General features: G+C 32.9%; 1 protein-coding gene across 3 annotated transcripts; it reads right to left on the bottom strand.

Annotated features, from left to right (window-relative positions):
* Positions 1–4653: 4653 nt before the first annotated feature.
* Positions 4654–7974, bottom strand: LOC131648281 (uncharacterized). 3 transcript variants are annotated; one of them, XM_058918055.1, is made up of 7 exons: positions 7523–7974; positions 7198–7410; positions 6810–6953; positions 6426–6569; positions 5747–5866; positions 5571–5657; positions 4654–5335 (listed from the first exon to the last, which is right to left on the bottom strand). In XM_058918055.1, exons 1-7 carry the CDS (start codon positions 7862–7864, stop codon positions 4895–4897), a joined length of 1491 nt encoding a protein of 496 aa, XP_058774038.1. In that variant the 5' UTR covers positions 7865–7974; the 3' UTR covers positions 4654–4894. The 3 variants fall into 3 exon arrangements, with proteins under 3 accessions (XP_058774038.1, XP_058774039.1, XP_058774040.1); XM_058918056.1 differs by having other exon boundaries at positions 6426–6566; XM_058918057.1 differs by having other exon boundaries at positions 6810–6950.
* Positions 7975–23810: the final 15836 nt, after the last annotated feature.

Below are 23810 nucleotides of genomic sequence, written 5' to 3'. Positions count from 1 at the left end.
AACTTATTCATACCATAAATTGCAGTCAACCAATACATGAAAACACTTTGTTTATTGTAAACAGCCATGTGAATCATTTGACTATTCATCTGAACAGTTTGGATATCAACATAATTGGGATCCCACTGCACCCAGATCCTGCCATTGGGGTGAGAACCTTAATTGTCTATGAAAACCCCACCAATTTTCATCTTATTCCTAATAGTAGCAGCATAGTTCTGTTTAGCTCTAGTTTCAATCAGAATGTTAATGTGTGCCTTAAGCTCGAGGAGACGGGAGCTAATCTCCCTGAGCTTGGCAATTTTATTGAGCCCCCTCACATTCCAAGCAACTAACATTATCCAGTTTCCTTCAGCATTTGCAAGTCATTCAAAACTTGCAATGCATCAAAACCATTTGTACAAGTTAGGATAGCATAGTTATTCTCAACCATAAGTTTCTTACCTCTGTCTTTGGTGCTCTTGTTCACTTCAGTCCACTTAGATTCCACCTTTGCATCAGATTTTTCCTTCATCTCTGGTTCCATCCTAGTAGTGGTTAAGCCTTCACTAGTAATTTCTTCAACCACCACCTGAGAATCAGCCTTAACAGTTTCAGCAGGTATTGCTTTAGGTTTCCAATGCTTGACCTTTGGCTTAGGTTGGTCACAATTATGCCCAGGTTTATGACATTTATTGCAATATAAAGGTTTCCATTCATATTCAATAGCTTGTTGCAACTTATTCCCATCTCTATCACGAATCGTAATCTCTGCTGGGAGTTCTTTGGTAATATCCATTTCCACTAGAATCCTCGCATATGAAACTCTGAGTTTATTGGCGGTGCATTCATCCGTAACCAAAGGAATTCCCAGTGCACTTCCAATCTTGTTTAGGCTTCTTTCACCCCACAGGTATAGAGGCAGTTGTGGGAGCTTAATCCAGATAGGCAAGGTACGCAGGAAATCGTCCTTCAGCTTAAAGTCAGGATTCCATTCCCTGATTAGAACCGGCATGTTCCTAATGGTATATGGTCCCTTCATTAGAACATTATCCCTATCACTGAAAGATCTGAATCTGAGGATAAAAAAACCCTCATCATTGTAGTACATATCAGGGAGCTGAACGAAGTTCCAAGTCCTGGTCATGAAGTTCTTTAGCGCATTCATGCTAAGTTCTCCACCTATGACATACAAAATCAACGCAGAAGACCAAAAATCGAGCTCAGATTCTATATCTTCCACTTCAATTTCCACTTCAACATTACCATCAATAAGCTTGGGAGCTATAAACTGCATAGATCTACCTTTTGCAGGGTTGCAATTGTCTTTGAGAACATCCACCCATAACTTCCTAACCTCAGAAATCGGCGGAATTACCTCCTTCTTAGGGTTAGTGGAAGCAATGGGGGTTTTCTCACCAACCACAACCGGAGTAGAGCTAGTGCTAGCTTGGTGGTTCACAGTTTCGCTAGTTACCGTCTTGCTAATCGGAGTTGGTTGCAGTGCTGAGGCTGGCGGCGGTGGAACCGGTTTTTTCGGCCTCCCTCGTCCCATCCTCTGTGCAACGTTTCTATTCCTTTTGTTTTATGGATTTTTTAACAATAGTTCGATTTAGTTCTATGATTCACTTTTGTTTTATGGATTTTTTAAACAGCCCCTATCATTATAATTGGAATATGATGAAGGGAATACTAACAACACATCAATACTTGGTGAACCGATAAAGTGCAGAGGAATAGGAGTGGTCACCTCACCTACTCCATGTCCCACTCCACCCCTTCAAAAGTCCTTCGTCCCCATTCTTGAATATGATAAGATTTTATTCCCCACGGGTCCCCATTTCTTCTTCCATATCATGAATTTTTGGAAACCATCACGACCTTATTCAATATATAAAGTATGTGAATGTAATTACGAAAGTATTTTCACCTTTTCATATCAATAATTCACTTTTTCATAGTATGTGAACCTAATTACTAAACTATCTTCACTAAAAAATGAATAACATAGTTATCATTTTACCAAAAGTTGTAGTAGTCTTCACCCTTGAAATAAAATTAGTGGAGGAAATGATTAGGAAGTTGACAATGTAAATGAGTGTGGGGTGCATTCCTCAAAAAATGCGGTGTGTACACATGGAGAACTGACTCTGATTCCATGGAAGCTTCATAAGCACATGGTCAAATTCTAAGTCAATAATTTTTTTAATTAATTATTTTGTTTCATTAAGAAATAATTTACTTTTTAATTTACTAAATAATCAATAAATTTGATCTGTATTTGATCTACTAATATATTAGATATATTAATTATTTAATTAATTTAAAAAACAAATTATCTCTTATAAAAATATCAGGGAGTCCAGTTTTAAGAATAGTAATATGTTGTTATTCCAATTCAACATGCACAGTGGTAGGTTGGTAGCCCTTCAGTGGAGCATGAAATTCAATCATTTGAAATATAGAGCCACCAAAATAGAGTGAGAACTAAGAATGAGAAGGATGCGACAAAACAGAAGATAAGACTTAAAGTAAGAACTAAGAATGTAGAGGCAAGTTGAAATTTGAATACTTAAAGAAAGAAGTCTAAAGGTTGGGTTGGCCCGACCCGTTGTAATATTGGCATGAGTCCAACCCGTATTAATTCATGGGTAAACGAGTGTCTTCAGTATTTTTCCTTCTCCCATTCCTCCTGCTCAATTTCTGATCATTGGATTTAATCTATGTGTTTGATCTCCAATATTTTATAACATATTTATTATCTCTTTCTTTCCACCATTAGATTAGGATGGAATAGGCAACATGAGACAATAAATTGGACCAATTTCCATCAATATAAATATCCTAGGATATAGATAGTCCAAATAGATCAATTAATAAATTAGTTAAAAAAAATTAAAAGTTTATTTACTCAAGAAGAACAAAGAGCTTCATGCTAAAAATTTCCAAAATAAATTAAAAAAATAGGTAATGTTAATCGGTGTCTTCAGGACACTCTTTAAGACTACACTCTTTAAGACTGCTAAATAAAGAAAAAATTCTTTATAAATGCCGATATTCAATTTCCAATACATTTTTAATGCATTGAATACAAGCATTTTTAAAAAAATTACCACTTTAATTATTTAAAGAGTGCCTCAAGGACGTTCGTTAGCATTTTCCTTTTATATATATATATATATATATATATATATATATATATATATATATATATATATATATATATATATATATATATATATATATATATATATATATAGGGCATATCATATGAGAATGGCTTTTTTATATGAGAATGTGAGAATGAATCTCAACCATTGAATTTTAAAATAAATGGTGGAGATTATGGGTGAATCTTTTTTTTCTCTCTCCTATATTTTGAAATAAATGATGTAGGAGAGAGAAAAAATAGATTCACCCATAATCTCCACCATTTATTTTAAAATTCAATGGTTGAGATTCATTCTCATATTCTCATATAAAAAAACCATTCTCATATGATATGCCCTATATATATATATATATATATATATATATATATATATATATATATATATATATATATATATATATATATATATATATATATATATATATATATATATATATATATATATATATATATATATATATATATATATATATATATAGGGCATATCATATGAGAATGCCATATTTATATGAGAATGTGAGAATGAATCTGAACCATTGGATTTTAAAATTAATGGTGGAGATTATGAGTGAATCTTTTTTTTCTCTCTCCTACTTCATTTATTTCAAGATGCAGGAGAGAGAAAAAAAAAGATTCACTCATAATCTCCACCATTAATTTTAAAATCCAATGGTTCAGATTCATTCTCACATTCTCATATAAATATGGCATTCTCATATGATATGCCCTCTATATATATATATATATATATATATATATATATATATATATATATATATATATATATATATATATATATATATATATATATATATATATATATATATATATATATATATATATAAGGGACGACTCAAGTGAGAACGCTTGGTTATTATGATAAATGAGAACAATGAATCACAACCATTAAATTTAGATTTGTTGATTTTAATGGACATGATTTGTTTCTCTTTCTATGATTCTTATTATTTATTTTAAATCAACATAGAAAGAGAAACATATCTTGTCCATTAAAATCAAGAAATCTAAATCTAATGGTTGAGATTCAATGTTCTCATTTCTCATAATAACCAAGTGTTCTCACTTGAGTCGTCCCATATATATATATATATATATATATATATATATATATATATATATATATATATATATATATATATATATATATATATATATATATATATATATATATATATATATATATATATATATATATATATATATATATATATATATATATATATATATATATATATATATATATAAAATCTTCACACCCCGAACCCAAATGAGCAGATAAAACAAGTGCAGATAAAACAAGTGTTAAATGATACTGGTAGATAGTACCAGGTTGTAAGCTGTAACATGTATATTATTTAAGATATAAACCACCAGCAGAGGTTCATCCCAACAACAAAAGTGAAAATGAGGTTTTACTTGTTTCTGCTTCTTCAATTATTTGACATAAGAAAAGACCATATTTAATGGTGGCTAAACTAGTCTGCAGAAGGATACTAATTGATATAAGAGATCATTCCATAGACAGCAATAGCTGGCTGAAATTTATCAAACCATATTTTATGGTTAAAACTTAAATAGTCTCTGCTGCTGCTATCTATAACTTGTCAATTTAAAGCATAATTTACCACAAGTATTTATACGGTATCGCTATAAACCTGGAGAATATTGGCTACCTGCTGTTTGCTAACGAATAGTTGGTAATTCAAGCTGATTTACTCGCTATTAAACCCATCTCTTATGCGCACCCGCAGTCTTAGTTCCAGTGAGAGATCGTCTTCTACTCTTTTTCAAGTCCTTACGAGGTGACAATTGCTTTTGGCTTGAAGAACAAGATGCATTAGATTTATGATAAGTTGGAACTTCTTGAAGAGGGCTGGCATATCGAGATTGTGAGCGGCGTTCAATGAGTGTCCCTGATGAATTTAAATTTTTTGCTGGCATAGGTGTCCGATCAATTGTAGAATCAGAATCCTGGTTTGGCAGAAAGGCATCAGCACAAAGATTTTGTGTATTGTTGACAGGAGAACTATCAGAATCAGAAGAGGAGGGGCTGGTAGTGCTGTCCATATCATAAATGAGGTTATCTCTCATTTGTGGCAGCTGAATTTCATTTGAAATATTTGCAGAGAAGGATGGTCGACGAAGCCTTGTAAGCTGCATAACCTGTGGTCAGTTTTGAAAGAGGTATTAATATAGAAGCAGTTCGAAATTATAGATAAGAAACCCTTCTTGTTTTGGTTGCTTTGAAAGCTAAAAGTAATGTGATATTGTAATGTACTTTCATAACAATCCAAATTTCGGGCATTTGAAAGTAATTGGTCAAACAACCAAGTGCCAAATCTGTCAAATGTCAAATTGGTCACTACATATTTTGATATCTACAATACATGTATAGTACCTTTTGTTCTAGAATAGCCATATCCTTCTTTAGCTTTGAGATTGTTGTGTTCTTTTTTGCTACAACATCTTCTAACTCAGCAACCCTCTGTTTTAAGTATTAGTAAAAATGATATTAGAAAAAGGGAAAAAGAAGTAGCCATTTCCAACTTAAAAAGGATAAAATACAGATATTACCTTTCTGTTAGCAATCTCAGAAGAGTTCAGCAGAGTGGTTAGTTCATTTATTGTCGTCTCCTTCTCTTCGCAGTCCCTCTTAAGATTATAAATATCTTGTTCTATAGCCAAGTTGTTTAACTGAGCATAACAGAAAGCATGTCAAAGATTATTTAACAAGATGATAGAAATAATAAAAACACAAGGAAACAATGAAAAGGGAGCACGGCCAGAGGATAAAATAATTTTGCAATTGCATTTTAACTATTTTGAAGAAAGAACACAATTAAGGAATTACAATCCATTAACTTGGTTGCAGTTAAAGTCCACAGCATGGAATACAGACAAGCTACCAGAACAATTGATGAATGAGTCCTAAGAAGATTGTTTAGTCAAGTTCTAATGAGAATCTTATATCAAACTGACAGATAATCTGATTTCTGATACTTATAGTAATCATTACCATGATCACTCAACTAAAATTGAAAAAGCTCAAGAGCAAGAACAAATTAATTGCATAAAGATAATCCAAAAATTACGCTTAAAGAGACGAGAAGCCTAAGTTGCATATATTTAAGAAGTGAAATTTGGAAAATTATGTATCATATCCAGGCAGATGTGGATACTAAGTGCTTAGATAAAATGTCTGTCCCCTTTCTCTCATAGGACCTTAGCAAAGATGATCTGAAGAACGTAATACCTGGATATCAGCAGCAGATGTAACACTTGGAGCGAAATCTGACCAGTCAGACATTCTTCTCTCCTCTTGTTCTTCATTAGAGAAGGGTGACTTATACTGGAGCAACACATTACCACGGGAGGCTTTTCTACTATTAACACCCTGCTAAAAAAGTAATCATTACCAAGATTATTCAACCAAAATTGAAAAGGCCCAAGATCAAGAGCAAACTAATTAAATAGAGATAACCAAGAAATTACTGCATAAAGTGCTTGACGAGAAGCCTAAATTGCATATAACTAACAAATGAAATTTGGAAAATTACTTATCATATCCAAGCTGATAAAATGTCAGTCCCATTTCTCACATAATAACCTAACAAAGATGACCCTAAGAAACTTATACCTGGATATCAGCAGCATATGTGACACTCGAAGCCAAATCTGACCAGTCAGACATTCTTCTCTCCTCTTGTTCTTCATTAGAGAAGGGTGACTTATATTGAAGCACCTCATTTCCACTTGAAGCTTTTCTACTAATGGCATCCTGCTAACAAAGTCAATGAGTAATCAAATTCAAAACTAGGTTGTTCTAGTATTGTCACTTATGGATTTTGTAAAATAGCAGTTTCTTCAAATTTCACTTCACAACAATGCTAAAGTGCTACTATAGCCACTATTTGACAATACTTAGCTCTAAATAGCATAGTGCAGGACATTACTAATATGTACAAATTCAACTACACTATAACCGCAATTTAACAATAAAATTAGTAGGAGTAAGAGTTTATTACCGTCAATTCATTATATAAGGAAGAATGTTCTTCACAATGCCAACAACCACAGTCAACAAACTTAATTCTCTTAGAGCCAAACGCTTCTTCCAATTCCAACTCTCCATCCTTAATCGATAACTTGTCGATAGCAACAACTGTATCCTCTTTAGAACTGTTAAGCTGCTCGCATAGATCATCAAGCTTCTGCTGCATGCTGGATAACACCTGGTCCTGGAAAATAGTGACAAAATAAAACAGTATTACTACAAAACAGTTAACCCTAAGTTCAAATTAACAAACGAAAAAGTAAAAAGGCATAAATTCAAGGGAACCATAACCCTACCCTAAGTTCAATGGACTTCTTAAGGTTGAATATCTCTCGATTTTTCTTCGACCGAGAAAGGGAAGCAGCAGCACCAATAACAGCGACAATGAGAAACCGATGAATGGGAGGGAAGAGATTCCAAGCGAATGCTAATTCATCAGTTAGGCCGCCACCGATGGTTCGAGCGGAGCTAGCTTTATCGGCGTTGACGAGCCGTCCCTGAAGGGAAATCCAAGCCATTGGCTTCTCCCATGAGACCGGACGGCTCCGCTCGGAGAAAACCCGTGAGGTTGAGAGGCGGCGGCGGTTGACGAAGAATGGAGGGAAGGAAACGGTTGCGTTTCTGTTAGAATCGTTCATGGAGCCGTTGGGTTGGGTTTTGAAAATGGAGCATTCAAATTTTTGAGTTTGAGAGGGAAAAAAGCGATTCTATTCTACTCTACTCTACACCATGGATGCAACCAGTTATGGGTCACATTTCACTGTTTCAATTACTCTCATTTTTTTCTCCATTTTTATTTTTTATATAAAAGATAAATATAAAACACCTGAAAAAAAGGATTATTCAAATATTATATATTGATTTTTTAAAGAAATTTTATTTGACTATTATTTTTTTATTTGACTTTTATTAAGATAATATTTTTTCATGAAAATCACATAAGAAAATTAATGGTTGTGGAAAAGTCAAAAATGCTCTTATTTAATTTTTTGTCACCACATTAAAATTGTGGTTTTTTTTATTTTTACACCATAAAATTCTTAATTTTATTATTAAAATAATACAACTCTTATATTTTATCAAACTTATCAAATCTCTCTCCATTCTCTATTTTTTTTCTTTTTCATCACTTTCTCACTTCTTTCTTCCACAAAAAAATAATTTATTATATATATATATATATATATATATATATATATATATATATATATATATATATATATATATATATATATACGAAAAATGGTATTTATAATCGACATATTTTTTAATCAAAAGTGATATACGGTACAAATTTATTTAAAAAACTATTATTGATCTAAATATTTTTATATACGAAAATTTAATATTGATCCAAATATTATTGATATACGGGACAAATCACTTTCTCACTTTTTTCTTCCACAAAAAAAATAATTTATTATTGATATATATATATATATATATATATATATATATATATATATATATATATATATATATATATATATATATATATATATATATATATATATATATATATATATATATATATACGAAAAATGGTATTTATGATCGACATGTTTTTAATCAAAAGTGATATACGGGACAAATTTATTCAAAAAATCTATTATTGATCTAAATATTTTTATATACAAAATTTAATATTGATCCAAATATTATTGTAAATGATACCTAAATAAAAATAATATTTGTATACGGAAAAAATATATTATTTGCAAAAAATGGTATTTATGATCAAAGTATTTTTTATGCAAAAATAATATACGGGAAAATATCTACTATTGATCTAAATATTTTTATATACAAAATTTACTATTGATCCAAATATTTTTGTAAATGATACCTAAACAAAAATGAAGTTTGTATAGGGGAAAAAATTATTATTGAACTAAATATTTTTTTATACGAAAAATGTTATTTATGATCCAAATATTTTTTATTCAAAAATGGAATAGGCCAAAAAATTTATTATTGATCTAAATATTTTTATATACGAAAATTTGATATTGATCCAAATATTTTTTCGTAAATGACACCTAAAGAAAAATAATATTTGTATTTTATTGCTTGGATGATCTGCCATGGGAAACAAGCTACTAAAGATAGAATGGTTAGATTCAATCTTCTAACTGAAGCAAACTGTGATCTTTGCAGGAATAATGAAGAAAGTCGATCTCATCTATATTTTGAATGCCCATCTAACTCTGAAATCTGGAAGCAAGTTCTGCAATGGCTGCAGTATGATCATCAGCCGCTGCCATGGCAAGGAGAATTACAGTGGATAATGCAAGAGATAGCAAGGAAGGGTAGCAAAGCAAAGCTTCTTAAAATGGCTTTCACTGAAACTTTGTATGTGCTATGGATTAGGAGGAACAATGTTATTTTTAACCAGTCTAATAGTATTGATTATGTACATACCATTATAGATGCTATAGTTTACAGGAGTTGGGCCTATAGGAAAATTAGAGAGTATACGACCCATCTGCTACTTTAATAGGTTTGAGCTGGTATAGATAGCTGCTCCTTGTATTTGTTTTGATGTGTTAATAGAAATAAAATATCTCTTTCCAAAAAAAAAAAAATAATATTTGTATATGAAAAAAATCTATTATTTACGAAAAATGGTATTTATGATCCAAATATTTTTATTCCAAAATCGTATACGGGAAAATAATCTACTATTGATCTAAATATTTTTATATACGAAATTTACTATTGATCCAAATATTTTTGTAAATGATACCTAAAAAAAAATGAGGTCTGTATACAAGAAAAATCAATTATCAATCTAAATATTTTTATATACGAGAAATGATATTTATGATCAAATATTTTTATCCAAAAATGGTTTATGGGAAAAAATCTACTATTGATCCAAATATTTTTATATACGAAAATTTAATATTAATCCAAATATTTTTGTAAATGATACATAAATAAAAATAATATTTGTATTATTATTTTCGAAAAATGTTATTTATGATCCAAATATTTTTTATTCAAAAATGGTATACGGGAAAAAAAACTACTATTGATGTAAATATTTTTATATACGAAATTTACTATGGATCCAAATATTTTTGTAAATGGTACCTAAACAAAAATGAAGTCTTTATACGGGAAAAAATCTATGATTGACCTAAATATTTTTATATACGAGAAATGGTATTTATGATCAAATAATTTTGATCCAAAAATGATATACGGGGAAAAATATATTATGGATCTAAATATATTAATATACGAAAGTTTAATATTGATCCAAATATTTTGGTAAATGATACCTAAACAAAAAAAATATTTGTATACGAAAAAATATATTATTTACGAAAAATGGTATTTATGACCCAAATATTTTTTATTCAAAAATGGTATATGAGAAAAAATTTATTATTGATCTAAATATTTTTATATACGAAATTTACTATTGATCCAAATATTTTTGTAAATGATACTTGTATACGGAAAAAAATCTATTATTGATCTAAATATATTTATATACAAGAAATGGTATTTATGATTAAATATTTTTATATACAAGAAATGGTATTTATGATTAAATATTTTTATATACAAGAAATGGTATTTATGATTAAATATTTTTAATCCAAAAATGGTATACGGTAAAAAATTTATTATTGATCTAAATATTTTTATATATGAAATAATCAATTATTTATCTAATTTTTTTTCTTTTTTAAAATTTTTATTTAAAATAATATATGTATTCAAATTCGCGTAACCGAGCAGAACCCGTGCGTATGCATGGGTTTGTTACTAGTTTTCCAATAAAAATATGACAAATGTGCTTACATTAAATGTTATAAAAATATGACAAATGTACTTAAATTAAATATCGTTTGAGAAATAAAAATATGAGAAAATTATACACTTGTTATATTTTTATTGAAAAATAGTAAAAATAACCCCTAAAGAATTGTATATAAATTTTCTCCTATCTTTTATGATATCATAAAGAATTAGCATTGTCAAAAAAGAATGAATATTTTTTATGAAATAAAAGAAATTAAATTATTAAATTAATTTATTTAGTAAATATTTTAATTAGAATATTTTAATGACATTATAAAAAATGATTATTTTTATGAAATGTAAGAAAATTAAATTTTGAAATTAATTTATTTTGTAAATGTTTTAGTTAGAATACTTTTTAATTAAAATATAAAATATACAAATGTGTTATTGAATTATTTAATTTTTGAAAATTTAAAAAATTGTATCTATTGATATATATTAGTTTAATGATAATTTTAATCTTTTTTCAATAATAATAATTTGTAAATATTTTAATATGCAAAAATAATGTTGCTTGAAAGAATTTGTGTATTAAATAAAAAAATTAAAAATATATAGTTAACATTTACTTGATTTTTTGTTATGGTAAAAGAATTTTAAAACTTATTGTAAGAGAAAAATGTGTTTTGGAAATTCGGTAAAAAAAACTAAACTAAACTAAAAAGTGATGAGGAATTATTTATAAATTCAAATAAAATTGTTTGAGTCTATATTTGAATTGGGGACCACTAGCATGATAACCAACTACACCAGTAAGATGTTATTATTGTCAAGCCACACGACTTTATTATGTCTAAAGTAACCATGAAAATAAAAAAGAAGATGATTAAAAAGAATGCAGTACTAAAAAAGTTTTGGGTGGGAGGGAGGTTTTCTCTAGAGAATCATATATACCTATAATGTATGATGATATGACATAATGAAATCTAGAAATAGAATGATACATTTGGATTCTTTCTTGCAAGAAAATGACCGTGGGTGCAAGTGACAAAGAAGAGACAGTTAAAAAAGATACAAATAATGAGAATATAATTGAGGAATGGGTTGATAGTGGTATGTAAGTGACAAAGAAGATTTATCTTTTTGCATAACGAGAAAATACAAATTCATAAGTTGTGGGAGAAAGGGGATATTTACCAAATGTTAGGGAGAAAGATAGGTTTTAACACTATTAGAAAAAGTACCTAATGTAACATAATAATTACTACATCTATTAAACCAACCAAAGTAATAGCCCTTAATTAGGCGCCTCCAAATTTTATCTTTTATTAAAAGACATTTCAGTATGGTCCATATTAGCAACCGTAGTGATATGTTGTTAAGGCATACAGATTTCAAATCACAACACCATCATGTTTCTTCTTTTTTTTTGTTACAAAATAGATGTGTCACTTATAACATAATATTTATACTAAAACTAAAATATCTTTCACCACTGTCTATAATAGAAATTGTTGTGAAATGTGCATACATGTTATCACAGTCTTTTATATCTACCGTGGTGAAATAAAACATATATTTAAGCAAAAGTTTGCTCATTCAAGACAGGACGCAGTCGTCTATCTCAAAATGAATATCTATCACTCTCTCACGCCTCATCCTAACTCCATGAACTGTTGCATACCACTTCTTCACAAAATTTCAACATATCTTATTCATATCTTATGATTCAAGAAAAGGAACTACTGAAACTCATTTCTTTCACTTCCTCGTCACATTTTAGGTACATGAAACATTTTCACATTTTAGGTTATTGTTGCTTTTGTTTTTGTTGATATATGTTGTATGTTGTTTAAGGTGTGTTCGTGTTGATAAAAGTTGTATGTTGTTGATGATTTTGTTTTTGTTTATATATGTTGTATATTGTTGCTGATAAAAGTTTTATTTTGTTTGTAATAAAATTTATATGTTGTATGTTGTTTTAGGTATGTTGATGATTTTGTTTGTATATATATATATATATATATATATATATATATATATATATATATATATATATATATATTGTATTGTGTTGTGTTTAAGGTATGTTGTTGTTAATAAAAGTTGTACGTTGTTGTTAATGTATATTGTTGTTAAGGTATGTTGTTGATGATTTTGTTTTTATTATTAGAAGTTGTACGTTATTGATAAAAGTTATATGTTATTTAAGGTATGTTGTTGCTCATAAAAGTTATATGTTCTTGTTAATGAAAGTTGTATGTTGTATGTTATTTAAGGTATCTTGTTTATGATTTTGTTTTTGTTGACAAAAGTTGTATGTTATACGTTTTATGTTGTTTAAGGTTTGTTGTTGATGTATGTTGTTGTTGTTAAAGTTTGTTTAATGATATACCTTCTAAATTGCAGATTCACTACGTTCAGTCAACGTGTCATACAAGATGAGTTTATCATATCGTATGTGGTTTAAATATTTTTCCAACCCCTTACCGAATATATAACCTTTGAAATTGATTTAGAAAATTATAATATCAGATATTAAGTTATATTTGAAAACAAATTACACTTACCAATGTGATATGACATTTCTTCAGCCCATTATCTACATTTCACTCTTTAACGGTTAGAACTTGGTTTAATGCCTCTAATTTTGTTTATAAAGTAAATAATATTTTGCAAAATGAACTAGAGATGAAGGAAGAGGTAGTTTAAGAACTAGAAGCATTGAAACAAGATCTAACCTTTAAAGAGCGACATGTAGATTATGGGCTGCAGAAAGCTGGTGCAACATTGATTAGTGTAACTTGTTCTTCTAATATAACTTCATATCGCATATTATAATTTTCTAAATCAGATTTGAAAGGTAATATTTTTAATGAGTAGTTGGTGAAATAAGCATTCCACATAAATTAAAACAAAGTCAAGTAAGCATATCACCACAGTCGCAATCAAGGGGTGTGGTGATATGTTTTGCATTAAGTCTTTCACTACGGTTGGATTCTAGAACCATGGTGAAATCTGTTGAAGTATGCAAAAATCCATGCACTTGGATCGAACCCGTGACCTTAAACTTTTACGGCGGTTGTTTCATACAATCGTAGTGGTATGTTACACACTAATGTGTTTTTACCACGACCACTTACTACCACGCGTTACTTTCCCTTGAACCATCAATGATGGTTATATCTCTTTCTCATATGTAGTAGTGTAAGGTGTTATATAATAGATTTTAAAAAATATGGGCTAGGTAGGGCATATATTATGCTTTAATGAAGACATCATGGTTAATCTGAGATCATTATTTAACTCTCAAGGAATGGAGGGATGTAATGCTATTGAGAAGGTGGAAGTTTGGGTGAGGCACATTTAATTATTGGTTGAATATTAGGATTCTAAAATTTGACTTTTATTAGAGATCAAATTTGTATATTACTGAAGATGGGTAGAAACACAATGATGTGTGAAAGAGAAAAATATGATCAATTATTCGTTCAAGTTGATCATACAAAATCGTTGTTGGCCTTGTTCTTTGTTTTGTGCGAGAACCAGAGATATGTGAAGATCAAGTGGATTTGAGTTATGGTGCGGTGGAGTTAGCTTCCGCTATGATGAGGATGGACCTGCTAAGTAAACACTCCAACATCCAAGTCAGCGAGTGAATAAGAATGTAGATTGAGTGTATGAAATAATGAATACATGAAATGGTGTATCTTGTGTTTTACATAAGATGGACTATTAAAATCGCCTCCATGACTGCCTACTGGACCCAAGTTTTTCCGCTTCCTAAAAAAGTTATGCATCAAGTGGAGACTATCTGTAGAGTTTTCCTTTGGAGCGGAAAAAGTGATGGTAGTAGAAAGGATCCTATAGCTTGGGACAAAATTTGTGATCCTAAAGGTGCAGGTGGCTTGAATATTGTATCTCTTCTCGAGTGGAATCAAGTGTCAATGCTTAAACTCCTGTGGAATATTCAAGCTAAGAAGGATAAATTGTGGGTAAAATGGTTGGATTCATACTACATTAAAGGAAAGGACTTGAGGGATTGACAGGCTCCTGTGGATAGCTCATGGATTTTGAAACAAATCATGAAGAGTCGTGTGCTGATCCTGGATGATCAGAAGTGACAGCAAGAACTTTCGCTGGAAAAACTCCATACCAAGCAGTGGTATCATGCTGTGCGAGGAGAGAAGCCTCAGGTTGAGTGGAGGAAAGCGCTCTTCCATAATTTTGCCCGTCCTCGTGCCCAATTCCATACTTGGATGGTATTTATGGAGAGAGTTCCCACTAAAGTTAGAATTTTTGAAGTGATGACGGATAAAATATGTTTTTTCTGTAATGCTGAGGAAACCATAGATCATTTGTACTTTGCTTGCAGGTTTGCTAAGGATATTTGGGGTGGAATTATGCAGTGGGTTGGTTACGATCGTATACCGCAAAATTGGTGCATTGAGAGGTGGTGGATAGTTACGAAAACTAGCAAGAAAGGATGGCACTGGCTGTTACTTAAGATTGCATTTTCAGAAACATGCTACATGATTTGGAAAATAAGGAATGAGCTTCTATTTCAAAAGAAAACTATAGAGGAAAATATATTACAACAGATACAATACATTATAGCTATTAGAGGTAGCTTGCAAAAGAGTCTTAGGCATCATATAGATACTGAGTCACTATTGATTACTTAGGTGTTTTGATGACTTGTTATTTGGTATTGTTTGGTTGCCTGGATCCGTTTGGGGATCGGCTTTGGTTGTAATTGTGTTTTGTGGAATAAATAAATTTTTATTCTCCAAAAAAAAACCGCCTCAATGAGATCTAAAGCTTTATGTGGGAGACTGTTTGATCAAATCCAATAGTGAAAAGTGTGTTAGAGGCTAGAATCACATGTCCTCAACTAGGGTGAAGTCTAACATGTTCCACGCAGCTTGGCTTACTCCTAACAGAAAATAAATGACAAAAAAATATAGAGATAGAGTTAGAGAGATTACACTAGACATTTATACAAGTTTGACCTTCCAATTGGCTCACTCCTGTCCCCGTGAGTTTCCTTTTAGGAGTTCCACTAAAATATATCTTGAGGTTTTTAGAGGATATGTCCATGAAACTGCTTACAACCAATAAGATATTTTACATAGGCTAATCTCCAAACCAAACATAGCTTTTAACAAGCTAAACCCCAAATTAAACAAATCTTTTAACAAGCTAAGCTCCAAATTACATAGAGCTTTTAACAAGCTAAGCTCTGAACCAAACAAAGATATTACTCGAGAGAATCACACTTTTGAATGAGAAATAAATTAGCACAACACCATTGCACCATAATGATCACGAGTATTTTTCACTCTCTTGGCACTAAGACAACTTTGGTGAAGTAATATAAAATAGAGAAATAAATAGTAGAAAGTGAGATAGCAGAGTTTCAATTTTGAAATATGGTGTAAAACAACAATAAGGAGAAACCTCTTTTATATAGGAAAAAATTTGACTAAAAAATAAAATTATCCAATGCATTTTAATATTCTAATCAATTAGCCCTAGCTATTTGGTAATTGAATAGACAAGCAGAACATGGAAAACTTTTGAATTCCACCATCATTAATGGATTAAAGTTTTCTCTAATCGATTGGAGGCATTACATATATGTTAATTGATTAACCTTAATCTGGTAATTGATTAACTATTGTAGAAAGGTCTCATAATTGATTAAACAAGTTAGCAATCAATTAAGGATGTGTATACAAAATATTTTCAAATATGAGAGGCTTTAAAAAGACGTCGAGTATGTGCGAGCTGTCTTAGTATCTTGAGAATTATTCTTATACATTTTACATTTAATTTATCACTCATACGTGCGCTAAGCATAGGACCAATCAAGCTTTCACACTATCTCTCTTTTATATTTTTAGAGCTTCAAGTCTCTTTTCTAGATTCAACAATGACTTAGCACTTCAATTGGAACTTTTCTCTTCTAACTGGCGAGGTTTGAGATAATTTCTTTATCGGATTCCATCATTAAATATTGTTGGATGATTGTCACCAATGACTTCACCAAATTTCATTTGACGTGAGGTGTTGTTATCATCAAAACCAACAAGATCATCTAATGGTTGTAGACAGTTGTACCTACAAGCACATAAATTCATATTTTCCCCCATTTTTTATTATGACAACACATATCTCAAAGATGTGGTAAAACATAAAATAGATTGACAAAAGATTGGAGTTATTAAACTCCCCCTAAGAGATAAACAAAGCACTCTACTCTCGCTAAGAGATTATTTTTCCCATTTTTCCATTATCAAAAAGGTGGGTAAAACACATAACACAAAGCACATAGATCACTTAAGTCATTTTGAGAAAGGGAAGAAGAAGATTGAGAAGAAATAATTAGCTGATTAATCCATGTATGAGTGATTCAATACTTCTACCTCAGTTCTCATGAAAAAAAATTCTTTAGAAATATAGGTTTTGTAAAAGTATATGCATGTTGATTATATGAAGACAAAAATTCAATTATGCAGTCCTCTTTTTGACATGATCCCTAATAAAATGGTGCTTAATCTCAATATGTTTAGTATATTGTCGCTACCGCGAAAATTAACAGAGTCGCCACTAACATATTTATCCTGAAAAGGAAGGGAATGCCAGCAAACCACAAAACAAAACAACGGTCTCACGACCAGAGAAAAAAGGTAAGGGAGTCGGTTACGCGAGGGGAAGGTGTTAGCACCCCTCGCGTCCATCTAACTCGATGGTATCCACGCCTGTGTCTAAAACTATGGGTGTGTAATAAATCTATGTTGATCTGGACTAAAATGAATGCAGAATGTAGGGAAAAGAAAGGATTGTGCTCGCACGGGCCCTACCCCGCTGCCTACGTATCTGTTTTGCAGAATCAGAGCTACCGTAGCTCGGCTAACTAGTTTTTGTTTGTTTTGTGTTTTTTAGGTGAACGAGTTACATTCACACTCCGCTGCTCGACCTTTGGAGACTTATGCTGGGAATGGAGCGGAAATAACAAGTTCTTAAGAAAAGAAAATCAAAGAGTGTGGTTTGTGTTTTAAAAGATGCATGAGGAAAACCTAAGCTAAGGGGAAAGCTTGCTACCTAATGTTATCATACAAAGGGTACAAGTCTAAACTAAACTAGCAACCTACGGGGAAGAAAGGGAAAGCACACAATAATATCACACAAACGAGCATCCGCTCGTAAAGCAAACAAAACCAACGGTACTGACCGAATGGTAGAAAAGCGGTCCCGCCATAGCCAAGGGGAGCAGCTCAACCCAAGTCAACCAAGCATTAGACCTCGCGAAAATGATCGGGCCATAGACAAGAGGGCGGACCCCTCTCAGCAACCAAGCCGTCACGGATCGTAAAGGAAAACGGTGCGTGCGTACACCGAGCATCAACGTCGAACAACGCGAGCTATAAGAAAGGCGGGGGTCCGGCTACATGAACCCTTTTCCTGACATACTCGATAACAAGATCTTGTGCAGGTTCAAAAGCGAGCAACGCGTAGCATGCGCATACCGAACGGACTCGATGAGACTAGGCGGGGGTTGATTGCTAACCCTTTCCGCGTGCCTTCCATGAGGACTTAACGGAGTGCCATATAGGACTTATTACACCGTGACTCCCTGCCGCAAAGCACAAATATAAACATACCAACAAAAACAGAGCCTCTTTCGAGGGCTTGGCCAGATGCATGTCTAAGTCCTACTTCTCATGTTAAAGGATGATGCGAGAAAGCGATAAGGTGCGAGAGAAATAAAATGAAACGGAATCAATACCAAACGGATGATGATCCGTAAACTAAAGCGAAGAGAGCGAGTAAACTAGGATCCCGCGAGCGAGCTAGCAAAGGCAACAGCAAACATGTCAGCACTCCGATTAAAATCCACATAAGCAATCAAGAGTCGGCGCGATGAAAGTAAATCACGCGCCAACGTGTGCATCGAGCACAACGAACACCATACACCTGCAAGAGAAACAGAAATCCGGACAAGCAAGTATAATGATAAAAGATGCGTGTAGAAACGCGAATCAGAGAGAGGATAAATGTCGTGTCCCGCAAATAAAGCGGAACACGAGAGCGGGCATCGACCAGAGCCTCCATGTTGCCTTGCATACTAGCACACACGTTAGAGATAACAAGACACCGCAATCGGAATTGCGTTATTGAATTATAAGCTGAACCGGAAATGGATAACGGAATAGAAAGTGAAAACATAACAAAAACAAATAAGAAACATGAGATAGTATTCAAGAGCAAATCGAATATGTACACTAAAACTACAGAAGCCAACACAAGTATTTACATGCACAACGGTACACCGAAACGGCAAAACCGGGTAAAAACAGTGAAAACTAAACTCGTCAGAATTAATCCAAAATTTTATTGCAAGGTTTAAACATGCTAAAGAAGTCAAATATGCAATCAGAATTTACAAAATCGGCCCGGAAGCACGACTTTCGAAACAGGGGCAGTAGCGAAAACGGTAAAAAAAGTCAGCCGAAACCGAAAATAATCTGTACAAACAGCTCCGGAAATATTATTACGTATGAAAAACATTACTCACATGCTCAAAAACTCTTCCTAAATCAAAAGTTATGGCCAAATTGGAAAAGCTGACATACCGCGCGTGTAAGCTCGAAAACAAGTAGAAACGCACCAAACAAGTGAAACAGAAAAATTCCAGCACCTCTAACACATCCACTAGCACTTAATCAAACCATATAATCACTCAAAGTCAACCAACAACCAAACATATCAATTTTCATGTCAAAAATGAAAGAAAGTGACAAATTTTAGGAGTTATGAGAATGGAAATGTAGTGTAATGGAACCAAGGAAAAATTCTGCATAATAACCTCACAAAACCAGTCCCAAAAATGTCTTGAAACCAACACCCAAACTCAATACAATTCATCACATTGATTGGCAAGAGATAGCACATGTTTCATGGATAGAAAGTGACAAGATGCAACAACACAACAAGCTCAAAAATTCTGCATAACTTTGCCTTCAAAACAGCCCCAAAGCTTCTCACAAATCATGTTACATGTCACAAACAACCATGAAAAAAACCAACTACATTGATTCATATATTTTCTCAAGCACTTTTATGAAGCAAATTTCAAGTACCAACAACATGTTTTATGATGAAAATCCAGCAACATGCTTACTTAATCAACAACAAAACAACACACATCTCATGACATAATCACAAAAAAAAAACACATAGCTCACATGTTAGCAAACAACAACTTAGTATTCTAGCCAATACCTACCATATCCATACTCAATCCACAAGTTTGATACGAGAATTACCGCAAGTTTATGGAAAATAACACACTGTCAAAATCATAACCAAAAAGTCAAACTTTTATGGAATTTTTACAAGCATATAGTATGCACTAATTAGAAACTAGAAGTCTATGTCGAAATGCATGTTGAATCTACCTAATTTTAGCAAGATCAGTATAGAACTACAATATCAATATTTCAATCCCTACTAATTATTAACACAAGCACGAAGTCATCATCAATTGCCAATATCTCAATCTAAAGTCACGATTAAGCAACAAATCTGAGAGTATTATGAAATTACCTCAAGGAATTGAAACCAAATTGAAGAGCAAGGAGAATGACGTGATGCAATGACGGTGATGCTTTGACCGAGAGAGAATAAAAAAAAACGGAGGGAGTATTGCGATCAAGATAGCCGGATCTTGGAGATTTCGATCGGACTCAGTTCACGGCAGAGGAAGTGTTGCGGAGGAGACAGCACCAATCGGAGGGAACTCGCGGAGGTAATTCTTGATAGTGATGTGATGTTGTTCTTGATGAATTTTGGAAAATGAGATGAAGTTGTTGTTGATGTTCTTGAGAAATTGATGAAAATTGATGGAGTTTTTTAAGTAATTTGTGTGTTTTGATTTTGAGAGAATTGGGAGAGAATGAGAAAAGTGTTTTTGAGAATTTTGGGGGCATGGAAATTGAGTTTATCTGTTCTTGAAGAATGTTATGAACTTCATAGTGTTCTTGAATTTTTTGTTACCATTTTTGGTGTTTTGATTCTAGAAAGAAGGGAGGGAAAATTGGATTTTTGTTTGTGAGATGAGAGAAAGAAAATTGAGAATTTTTTGGTGAAATTGAAGTTATTAGAGAAAAGGAGGGAAAATTGTTTATATAGTTTAAGTGGTGAAATGTCAAAAATGCCCCCGACGTATCTCTCTTTTGCTCGTTTTCGGGGAAACGTGATTCAGTGCGAAATTCGGAAATAAAACGAACATCACTGTGAAGATGACCGAATTTGTGACTCGTAGCCGCGAGAATCGTCTCAATCCGAAAAACGGTGAGGAAATTATGCGCGTTTGAATGACGAGAAAAAATCGGTTCATCTGGTGCGACTGTGCAGAATTTTGCGAGTACTGTTCAAAGAACGTGATAAAACTCAAACTTCGGCTCGAAATCTGACTTAGCACGTGTGACGAAGAATCGAGGATAACGAAATTTCTGAGAAAATGCCGCCGGAATGGACTTCATACGATAAAAATCGAAAGAGTTATGAATTTTCGAACTAGGCGCGACATACCCGAAAACACACTTTTCACCGAAAGATTACGGCGCTCTTCAAAATGCTGGGAGTTTTTAGTGCATAATTGGTCTTCGGTCCGAACATATGAAATCTCGGTAATGATGACACGGAGTTCCAGTTAAATTTTCAAGCGAATCCGACGAGCAGATTGTGAGATATGAATTTTCTGAGATCCGAAACCCTACATTCAGCACTGTTTTTTACTGCGAAACCTCAAGTAATTTACAAGTTTGACGACCTTCCTCAAAGAATTAGCTTCCGAGCCGAACACAAAAGTTGTAGATATCGTCGAAACAGTGGGGACAGCGCGGGAATTCAGCTCATATCACACTCCAAATAGTATTTATGAATTTTCTCGTATTTCCACCGTTTGAACCATTTTTACGCCGCACTTTCTTAAAACACAAGAACTCTTTATTGTTTTTCTTCACTTTTTGAACGAACAAATAAAATTCGTTAATAACTTATAGCTCAAATAAAGAGGGCAAATTTTGGGGTGCAACAGCTGCCCCTATTCAAACTTCTTGAACCTGACGAGAGAGAAATGAAGGTTTCGAACCGTTGAGGTGGAAGGAGATTGAATACTAGAATGAACTCGAAAATTTGCGCTCTTGATCAATAGAGGATTCCATCTTGCATAAAGAAGGAATGTAACACCCTTCTTCTAATTCGAACATCATGATAAGTGCCTGTAATGATTAGGCGAGCCGCTCTGGGAGGCATTTTGAAACTTGATAACTTTCCTGTAAAAAGAGAAAAGTATGACATGATTTATGCATGATGCATGTATGAATGTTTTATGGAATAGTATTCCAAGAATGGAATCACTACACGCTTAGAGAATGTAATGCGAATGATGCATGATTCAGATGTCGCTTGGGGAGACAACGGGTGAGCACTGAATTGGTGAAGATGTCCTGGAGGGAGCATAGAACTCTGCGGGGAGGACAAGATACGTGACCCGAAGTCACAAACCGTGAGCTGGCAAAGATGGATCAGAAATCTGCTGGAGACGATCAAATCTGGATACGAGCTCTGTTTGGGGAACAAATCCTGCTTGGAGATAAGAACATCCTACTTAACTGCTTGGGGAAGACCCTTGCAACTTCATTGGAGAAGCAAATTCTCGACACACCAAGGATGAGGAGATAAAAGCAAGTCGTGGAGATAACTCTAGTGAGGAGTGAACCACCTGCTGGTACATGACGCATTCCGCTGGGGAAGTCTTAGATGAGAACAGATCCTGTTGAGGGTGCAAATGACTCTTTGCTGAGGGAAAAAGCTCAGTGGGGAAGATGAATACTTCTGCAAAGTGAGCTGCTGGGGATATGAGAGATCCGCTGGGGATAAGGAACTTAGCATAAGAACCTTTTGTTAAGACAATTCCACTGGGGAATAAGATGACTCTCCTGAGGAAAACAAGTCAATTTGTTGGAGAGAAAAGCGCTCTACTGGGGAAAATGAGGCATTCGGGCAAGGAACCTCATTAAGAGCTTGCCGGGGAATCAGATACCATTCAATCATGATTCAACTGGGGAGAAGACATTCCACCGGGAACAAGACTTCTGTAGCATGGAGAATGCATCAAGATGTGCTTTACTGAGGATATGAGAATCTTGGAACAAAGAAAGTCTCATCTGAATGTAATCCACTGGGGAATGAGAATCTCTCGTTAGGAAGCACTCGTCTGGGGAGTGAGAATCTCTCATGGCTAGGTGTCATACCCTAATTTTTGACCCCCCCTGAGATGACATATCTTTAGGATTTTCATCAAGTCAGAGCAAGTACCCAGAGCAGTCACTTCTTCATCTGGCATTTAATCGAGGGTGTTCAAAGACAGGAAAACTCAGGCAAAGGATCAATCAATAGGAGGATTAGTCTCTAATACAATCATAAGACTCAAGAGCTTCATTATTTCACCTATGATTGATTAGATACCCAGTCATATAAGTACAAAATTACTCAGATCCACAAACTAGGGTTTTGAGCCTTATCAAGGACTAAAATCAGGGATCACCTTTGGGAAACCATAAAAAGCCCTAGGGGATCATTCAAAGACATCAATCATCTTCAAATAACTCATATGACAAGATCCACTGGACATCACACCTCATTTCAAAGTCTACAGTCATTATTTTCATCTGGTCGACAATTAGGGTTTTTGACCTAATTCACCAGGATAGTTGACTTTTAATCAGGGCATGAATCCAAAACTCAAGACAT

This window comes from Vicia villosa, linkage group LG2 (assembly GCF_029867415.1).
Source record: "Vicia villosa cultivar HV-30 ecotype Madison, WI linkage group LG2, Vvil1.0, whole genome shotgun sequence".
NCBI lineage: Eukaryota > Viridiplantae > Streptophyta > Magnoliopsida > Fabales > Fabaceae > Vicia > Vicia villosa.
Note: the sequence above shows the minus strand (reverse complement) of the source record. Positions and strands in the feature narration are given on the sequence as shown.

Bases quoted from the DNA above. Each gene is read 5' to 3' on its own strand.
- LOC131648281 (XM_058918055.1), bottom strand. From the start codon at position 7,864: ATGAACGATTCTAACAGAAACGCAACCGTTTCCTTCCCTCCATTCTTC. The intron at 6,954-7,197 runs GTAATAAACTCT...TGACTTTGTTAG, and splicing joins CCTTATATAATGAATTGACG to CAGGATGCCATTAGTAGAAA. The intron at 5,336-5,570 runs GTACTATACATG...AACTGACCACAG, and splicing joins TGGCTATTCTAGAACAAAAG to GTTATGCAGCTTACAAGGCT.